Source organism: Sesamum indicum, linkage group LG1 (assembly GCF_026168435.1).
Source record: "Sesamum indicum cultivar Baizhima isolate 11 linkage group LG1, ASM2616843v1, whole genome shotgun sequence".
Classification (NCBI taxonomy): domain Eukaryota; kingdom Viridiplantae; phylum Streptophyta; class Magnoliopsida; order Lamiales; family Pedaliaceae; genus Sesamum; species Sesamum indicum.
In genome coordinates this window covers 11,630,022-11,639,610 of record NC_142657.1, presented here as the reverse complement: position 1 = coordinate 11,639,610, position 9,589 = coordinate 11,630,022, and the positions used below count along the sequence as shown (strand labels likewise).

General features: G+C 35.4%; 1 protein-coding gene across 3 annotated transcripts; it reads right to left on the bottom strand.

Annotated features, from left to right (window-relative positions):
* Nucleotides 1-1,757: 1,757 nt before the first annotated feature.
* On the bottom strand, nt 1,758-7,679 carry LOC105157865 (ASI1-immunoprecipitated protein 3). 3 transcript variants are annotated; one of them, XM_020695429.2, is made up of 8 exons: nt 7,170-7,679; nt 6,096-6,158; nt 4,476-5,222; nt 4,203-4,337; nt 3,897-3,980; nt 3,041-3,112; nt 2,808-2,894; nt 1,758-2,281 (listed from the first exon to the last, which is right to left on the bottom strand). In XM_020695429.2, exons 1-8 carry the CDS (start codon nt 7,530-7,532, stop codon nt 1,994-1,996), a joined length of 1,839 nt encoding a protein of 612 aa, XP_020551088.1. In that variant the 5' UTR covers nt 7,533-7,679; the 3' UTR covers nt 1,758-1,993. The 3 variants fall into 3 exon arrangements, with proteins under 3 accessions (XP_020551088.1, XP_011072667.1, XP_088740457.1); XM_011074365.2 differs by having other exon boundaries at nt 3,053-3,112; XM_088884331.1 differs by lacking the exon at nt 1,758-2,281 and having other exon boundaries at nt 2,818-2,894; nt 3,043-3,112.
* Nucleotides 7,680-9,589: the final 1,910 nt, after the last annotated feature.

The window sequence follows — 9,589 nt, the reverse complement described above, 5'->3', positions numbered from 1 at the left end:
GTATCTGGGAGCATATTAGAGCATTTTGGGTAGTAAAGACATTAAATACTTACTACAAAACATCCAGATACCTTACTGCATTTTTTTGGTACAACATTTGATGTCATCTATGGAAAAACTCTCCAATTCTTTTGAGTACAAAGAATATAGTAGAGACTCCTGGCAAGCCCCAAGCGGCACATGGAAAGCAAATAGCAATTGGTTTCGCGGGCACACACCCCATAAACCTCCTAAAGGCACAAGACCTATTAACTGTGTCAAGAAATGACTTGAAAAGAATGTTTGAGGAATGAGCCGTGGAGAGAGATATCGTCCCTCCACCTCATCCTCCTCTCTAGATGGGATTAGAAGAGCATGGAGATTACGTAGAGCCATACATCCCAGAGCCCATTCCAAATTTGCGATTGGAAAGAGCTCTTCCCAGCTAGAGAAGAAGAGCACCCCTTCCTCCACCTCGCCCTTGAAAGAGTGCTAGAGCTCCATCTAAAGAAGTAAATACCATAGCGATCGCTGGAGAGCAAGGAGATCAGAGAAGCGAATGAGATTCATCAAATGAGGGAACAATTGGATCCACTCAATCACCAAATTGAAGGGTTAAAACAGCCTGCAGTCTTAGCTCCTGAAAATGTGGTCCTTGGGAACGTTGTTACAAGGAGGGGATCACCATTTATACTAAAGACTTTGGCAAAAACTTTGGCTCATAATGTAAAAATTCCTAATCTGCTAAAGTATCATGGTGATAAGTACCCTAAAGAGCACTTGATAGCCTTTGACAATGTCATGCAGTTATATTAACTGTCAGACACCCTTCATTGTCGAATCTTATAACTATCCTTTATGGTGGAGTTCAACAGGGATTATGTTCGTTGGTCCCTACTACTGTCCTGTCATATGATCAGCTCGTCAGAAAATTCCTACATCAGGTTGCAAGCGAGAAGAAGACAAAAAGATCAACAACGCACCTATTCAGCATAAGATAGAAAGATGATGAAACTCTGAGAACTTTCATCAATAGGTTCAAAGTAGAAGTGCTTGATGTGCCCGATTTGAGGGTCAATATAATAACCTCTATCCTGATCCACGGATTGATAAAAAAAAAAAAAGAAAGAAACTCTAGCCTCAGCATGGGCTAGGGGTCCTACTATTGATGTGGAAAAACTACATCTAATGTGTTTTGGATGCATTTCATAGTGTGAACACAATAGATTGGAGGTCTCTCATGTGTTCTGAAAGTCCCTAATAGCATATCAGAAATATCCCCACATCATATATATTTGCTAAAATTAAATATTATAATCAATCCCATTATTTTTTATTTAGAATCACTTTAATTCCTCAAATTCATTTCTTAATATTAACATACCTATGACCATATTATAATTGAGGATAAAATGATCAGTTTAGATATTTTCTTTTTCCCCCCACTTTAGTCCCTAAGTTTGTAAGTAGTCCAACTAAGAATTAATGTCACTTCAAACAAGGAAAATAAGATTGATAGAATGATGATTTGTTTACATTGAAGAACTCAAATTTGTATTTATATACAATAAAAAAAAATTATTTAAATCAAATACAACAGATGATACAATAGTGTTATATTTGATAAGTAGTTATTAACTTTTGGAGGTCTTTTTCAGATCTATCATATTCACACAATAGTTCGGGCACAAAACTTTACAATAAGAAGTCTCGTGTTCACACTTTGATGTGGCCTGTGTTGAATGCGTGCGTGTTTGAGAGAGAGAGAGAGAGAGAGAGACAGCGAACTATTAACATGGATATACACAAGAATCATCAGCTCTCCTCTAATAAACACATAATAAAAAATAAAAATTAAAATAATCATCAGCTCTATACAAGTGCTCTACCCCAAAGGCCTTTACACCATAGCTCAAGTAGCCATATATCAGTGCAAGCGCACCAAACTTTGGAACGTTAACTTTTCTACAACAATAGAACTTCAACCTAAACTAATGCAACCTACGAACATGCATTACATAGCACTACCCTCTGTAGGATTTTCCTCAGTCACAGTTTTATTAAGTGTTTTCTGATCATCTAACACGGGGATATATGCTTCCGTCGTCTTCTTGAGGACATCAGTGGATCCACTCTCAGCTCCTCCACCAGAACTCATCAAACTCTTCTGAACGTCTTCAAACTTGGCAGTAGCCAGCGGAGCCGTACCAACAGTCTTTGCAGAACTTGGTCCCTCTATGGTCAATGCAGCAGCATCGTCTCTAGAAGCATACCAGGTGTTACCACAGGCAACACATTCCAGCTGACAATGCAATTAATATAACAACGATCATTACAGTGGAACATGTGCATCTTGAATAGCCGAGCGAAAGGGATTTTCACTGATTACTTCTGAAGGGATCTAAAAATGAGCAAGAAAGATCCTAGAGACGTTGCCTACTGAAAGATGCTGTAAAATTTTACTTACATAGCCAAAAACCAGCCAGCAGAAATGATGGAAAAGGGACTGTCTCTGTCTCTACTTGTACAACATTCGTTTCTAATAAAGAGTAGTATTAACAGTCCCATAAACCTAGAATAGGTATCTTTGGTAGTATGCTTCAATCACCACATGGACAACTAATCTTAAGACTGGGATTGATTAGATGCTACCAAATTACTGATCTCATAACAGTTAGAGCAATGATCAAAATATTATCTCTTAAGTTCAACGGAGATTTTTGGTGCAAATCAAACTGCCAAGTTAACTTCTGTCCAATTGGATTTCAATTCCTTACACTATAGATATGTAGTTTTCACTGTGAATTGAAACAAGCTAATTTAAGAACCTGATAGCGATCTCCATGTCCAGTCTGAATAATATCTAACAAACCCACTTGTTTCTCCATGCATCTTGTACAACGGGCATCAGTCATCTGGCCATCATAGACAAAAGAAGAACATCAAACTCGTAGGAAAGAAAAAAGAAATGATGAAATAATCGACAATATAGAGCAACTAGGACAGCTGATCTCCATATCAAAACCAAAGAAAACACTGCTTCTATGAAATAATGAATTACACCCTGAATAACCTGCAAGCGCCCCGACTCCTCTGGCTTCCTGCTTGCTATTTCTTCTGCTGTTAAACCTTCCTGTGGAAAGCAAAAGTTTGAACAAGATTAACCGAAATTTCCACTTACAGCAAAACCAGATTTGGCACCCTGTTCTTACACAAGCAACTGTGCAGATATTATAATTTAGCAGCAATGCCAAGCTCCTTGAGCTCATGATATCTGTTAACACCTCAAGGATCACTCAGAAAAGTAGTTTCCTTGGTGAAACGGCTGCCCTTACACCGAACAACCAACCACAAAAAGAACCAGAAAGCAGAGAAAAGGGTACCCTATAACAATTGTTACAAGAAACCAGTTTTTCACGTCAAATCTCAGATGTCGATGGTGTTGTTCTCAGAAGATATTCCAAAATGTTATCCATGCTTGAACAAACTGAGAATTCATGTAGCTAAGCCCAAATACAATCAGATAAAGGTAGCTAGTCGTATACGTACAAAGTAAGGAAAGAAGGTCATTAAATACATCCTGCGATTAGTTTTTACGGGAAAACATTAACACAATTTTTCTGTAAAACACAGGCTCCCATTTGAACCAAAATGTTTATCAAAAGATAGCACTAGCAACAGAGATTTATCCCATCAGTGCACTGCCATAAGATGCGGGAAAATAATATAAACTTATTATGATTGTCAAAGTTTGGTTGTAATATCTTATTTATGTGGACGCCGAAACCATTTCTATGTAATACCAAAAATCTATTGGAAAAAAAGGCAAAATAGCTAGAAGGAGAAGCGAAAAAACAATAAAAAAAAATAAAACAACAAATAAAAAACTCTAAATCAAGAAGATGAAAGGTGTGGACCTTTAATTCGTTAGGCGACATATTCAGTATCTGTGCAGGTTCCAACTCTCTATTCAGAAGACGCCGTGCTAATGCAGCATTGCTCTGCCAAGAATCAAGAATTATGAAGGAAAAAACAAATAAAAATTTAACATGTATGAAGGAGAACGAGCTGCAAAAATAACCAGGGACAGATGTAAAGCATTTCAAAGCACATAATTCCCAGACCAAAATGCCACATTCTCCGGAAATTTCAACATGATAAGCAATAATTAGATCGGGCACCATTGCATGTATAGAACTATAATAAAATCAAGTAATAGCTACCTTAAGATTGAATGCCAACTGCCTCATCTTTTGGTTGTACTTCTGAAAATCTGAAGAAAGTGCATCATGCGCTGCTTTCTCAAGAGCAGCTATGGCAGGAACAGCTGCATCAGGCCAGTCAAATGATACATCATCCTATAAAATGCATATCAAAGGAAAACATCAAAGAATTATAGTACTAACATTTTTTTCTAAAACAAATTCAATCATATCGATGATAGAAACAAGATTCTAGAATAGTCTAGATTTCTAACTGAAGATCTAAACACTTACCTTAGGAGTCTTATCATGAGATTCATTATTGGAGCCACCGCTCTTGCTACTGGGAGTTCTAACATCTGAACCAAACCTTTCTTCCTCATTGTTCTGCTTACTCCCTACAGGAGTGCATATGAATTTAATACATTGAAGAAGCTTTTCCAACCACTTGTCACGCTGTGTTTCCCCAGTCAACTGCTTAAAATTTGAAAGAATAGCATAATATTCTGATGAACTAGCAGCAGTGTTTCCAGTAGTTTCTGGTTTAAGTGATTGAGATCTGCTAAGTCCTTCATCCTCCCTGGAATCATCCAAAAGTGTCATGCTCCTTCTCTTTAAAAGTCTCTTTCTCTTCAAAGGAGCTTCATGATCCACAATAGTATCCTCAGGTGCAAGGTCAGGAAGGTCTCCAAGCCGTGCAAGAGTTTTTTGAACAAGAACATCGATCTCATGCTGCTTGTTCTCTTCATAATCTTTATCTGTTAGCTTAAAGAGCTTCCGCTGTTCAGTATCATATACTTTTTGCACGATGAAACCTGGGTGTTTCTGACGAGAAGGAATCTGCTTATGTAAAGGTATAAAGTGAACCACACACTTATGGAAGACAGATTCTGCAGGTACTTCGTCTCTGTGGAAACTATAAAAGAGTTCCCTCGTATCACATAATGGCCAATTTCCACCGTCTCTTTTTTCCGCCTCCTCTGGACGGTAGAACCACTGCCCTGTTACCATCAATTCCCCTTGCCAGGTTTTAGCAATGTCCTGAGACAAAATAAGAACTTGATACTCATTACAGCAAAGACAACAGCTTGTAGCATAAAAGGGGAACCTCTTTGCTTAAATTCCCATACCCCTTTTTTCAACTTTCTACTACTTGAAACACCACATGTTAAACAGAAACACCACTTATTTTTATTTCTACCATTTCCATTACAAAGTTCAATATACTTTTTCATGCCAACTATATAAAGTTGCACTATAGTACGTTTATTTTTAGTGAGTCCAATCAATACTTCATATCTTCCGAGTTCCATGACACAAATTAATATATTCTCCATACAGTCATACTCCCGGTAGTGCACATTTCTCCATGTTTCAGAATGTGTAAACCAAATACATTTTCATCTGCATAAGTATGAAATCATCAATCTCCACACATTAATTCAAAAGCATTTTTATTTTTACACGAAAATCAAGTAAAAGCAAATTCAACCCTGAAAACACTGGATTTATGTAAATAGGCACCTAGAATCAAAGAAGCACAGAGTATGTTAAAGATCGGAATAGCTACCAGACTTTCAACATATTAAACTCACACCTCAAAGAAGACAACAAAGGTCATTTTTAAATCCAGAACATTTTGATGTTGGGAGTTGGGACTGCCATTATCATGAATATAGATAACCAATCATTTGAAAAATATGCACTTAATCTTCACAAAATTAGATGAAAGGAAGTTCTGGGAAGGACTTAAGGTGACAACTGTACTTCCTTTAGGAGAACACTGTGAAAACCCTTACCAGAAGGTCACCAATGCAACTTTAAGTATCAATACAACATAATTCAGCAAAGCAAACTTGTTTATCATATACCACCATGTTCCTTAGAGAAACTCAAGCATAAAGAAGAGTTTACCTTAATTATGGCCACATAAGGCTTCTGATTCTTATTCTCAGGATGGAAGAGCGCTGGATCCTCCTACAAATAGCATTAAAGTGTGATTCCAGTTATAAATGAGTCACTGAATATTATTGTATAAGAATATGGCCTCTAACAAAGATAACATCACACACCACATCCTCCTAGACATCCCCACATGAGGGCCAAAAAGATTAAGAGGAAAACTGAGACTAGAGGGAATGCACTATGGGGAGAAGAGATTTAGGAAATTATCTCTTCATAAATTTGTGACATAAAAGAAATCAAAAATTGAATAAACAAGCAGAAAATCAGATTATTCGTCACTTAGATTTCCCAAATCTCATGTCACAGTGCCTTACTTCCAAATGCTTAGATAAAATGCAACCTAGTAGCCTGTAGCTTATACACTGTCTAATTCAGTATTCCATTTACCTTTAAATTAACATTTTCCTATAAAATTTGTTACTTATGCCCATGTTGACATCCAATCTGTTATGCAGGTCTATATAAGCCACATAATTTCTCCTTGGTTGTATTGACTCTTAGAATCTTTCGTTCTAAAAATTGCAACACCACCTCAAACAATGAGCATTCATCAAATCTGAGAAGTGCTACAATGCTTAGAGAACCTCCAAACATCCTGCCGAATTGGTAAAATGAGATAAAGGAAGGAATTAACTGTACTCACTTTTGAATTAAATTTTTCTTTGTTTTTTCTTTTCTTTCTCGTTTTTGCTACCACAGGAGAGACAATGATTGCCGAAATCAGTAACAAAAAAGTCCCATTTAGCTACTTCTCTATTTTCCGATCAGCAACAAACACACACCCAGCCCGAAATAAAGACACTTAGACCTCCCCCATACACCAAACTATTCAAAGAATTAACATCAGTAGGACAACCATAAAAACATAGTAAGGAGTATAATATTCCAGCAATTTCCCTAACAAATTCAACCGGAAACCTAAAACCGCAAAAACGTCGTAAGAAAGAATATTAAAGCCCCGCAAAGTGGAGGATCATGATAATCGCTAAAAAAAGTAATCCAGAACAAAAGAAACAGACTCACGAGCCAATATTGGTGGCCATTGTACTCGAACGACTCGTAATGATTCCTCCTCCCTCTCCCCCTCCCGGAAACCCTAACCACCGTACCCATCGGCTGCGCCTCCACATCACCCTGCTCCTCGTTCTCGCTCGCCGCCTCCGACTCCGGCTCAGGCTCTTCCTTTTCCTTCTTCTTCTTCTTCTTCTTCCGCTCGGCCAATTCTGCTTCCTCCATTTCTTTCTTCTCATCGTCCTCGTCGGGGAAGTGCACCATTTTACGCTTCCTTTGTTTTACGTTCTCATCGCCGTTTGAGTCGCGACGTCGCTGCGGCGCGTCGTCCTCGTCGTCGCTGGTCAACGCCTGCGCAAACCGTCGGTTCCCCATATAATTTTCACCGCTCCCCTGTTCTCTGTGTGCGTGTGTGTAAAGACAGTCAAGAGGTTGTAGTTTGGGAAAGCCAACGCGCCGCGGCCAGGTGTGGGGTTTACGCCACAACTATAACTGGAAACGTTACTCCCTTTCATAGGACACTACATTGTACAATTTGTGTGGCTTTCTTGTATTAATAGTAGGGATAATCACACTTTTTTATTCGGAAATTTGATATAATTACACATAAATTTTTTATGTTTAAAAAATCGTACCAGAATTAACGGGTTAAGGATGAATTGTGTTGGTCTTGGGCTAGTAAAAAAAAAAAAATATATTTTAGTAATCGAGTTTGATTTTATATTTACATAAAATATATGTACCACACTCGACCGCAATAATAATAATAATAAGATCAGGTTTTGATAATACATATGATAATATTCAAGATAATAATAAAAATTACAATATTTTTTATTGTATTGCATAATATATCTATCTTCTATATTATAAATGTGTGAATGATTTGTCATATTTTATATTTTTTCTACGGTGCCAATATGTCCTTTTGTGTAACAATCGAATTATAAATGTATGTGTCTAAATAAATAATTTTTATAATAATAGTTTTAATTATGTACATAGTTGAATTGAAATAGAATTCTAATAAAAATATAATAATAATAAAGAGTTTTATTCGCAATTAATAATTATTTAAAAATTTTAATAGTAATTGGAAAAAATATATAGGCTATATAAATAGAAGAAGATACGACGTAAAAACTTGAAAAAATATTTTTTATGATAGAAAAGTAATTAGTGGGACAATGTCCCATTATTTTTATTATTTATTTTTGTGATCATCAAAGTAAAGTAATATTTATTGAGAATGTACGAGGGTTATTGAAAAAATATTTGACAATAAATATCAATTTCCATTTATTTTTTCTAATTGTTATTATTAGCAAATTCATTGAATTATGACTAATGGAGACTTATTTGTTAAACAAAAACAAACCTTAGGTTGTGATAGATGTAATTTTTCAAACTACAGGAGGCCTACGTGTAATTACATCAAACATTAGGGAACAGGAGTGTGATTATCCCTGAATATTATTAAAGAAAGATTAATTACAGTTATACCCTCTAAAAATACAAAATTATACTTTTTCCTAAAAAGTTTCATAACTACACTTAGATCCCTTCCAAAGATTTACTACTTACAACTAAACCTCGTTCACTACAATTTGGATGAAAAATACTGACACAGCAAAAATTACATAAATTTTTTATTATACTTTTCATCCAATATTTTCATATAATAATTTTGTATTTATAGAAAAAATTAATAATGTTAATCTCACTCCTTTGTAAGTTTAAAAATATACATATAAATATTAAATGAGGGGCAAAATAAAAAAAAATATGCAATTTTTTTTAGTTTGCGTCATCATTTTCCGTCCAAACCTATCGAAAGGAGATCAAGTGTACACAGATAATTTTCGAAAAATTTTTGGAGAAAAGTGTAATCGCATTTGTTTTTTATACAAAGTCTAAAAAGCTAGTATAAATTTTGTTTTTGAGTTTTTTTTTTTTTTTGTTTCAAATATTGTTACCAATGATCGATGACATATATTATTACACAATTTATATTATCAAGAGATACAGGATTTTAAGAACCCGTTTGGTTGTGTTTTCATTTTTATTTGCAGTTTCCAACAATTGAAAATGTGTAGAAATGCTTTATTGGTTTTTGTGCGAAAATGAAGAATATGTTTGGATTAGTTGTTTTCAAATATATATAGGAGCGAAAATGTTGAATATAGGTATATGTATTTTTTATGTGACAGATGACCAAATTGATTGAATATGTGAAATTATAAAATAATCAAAGTGAGTCTTGCCATTTGAAATAATTTTAATTGATTTGAAATAACAAAAGACATGATGACAAGATAAGACAAGTATGACAAACCCATGTGACCTATAATTTCAAGAAATTGAGAATCAAAATAGGAATGCATTCTCAGTGAAAATGGTTTGACCAAACAAAATCTCAACTACCCAAATAG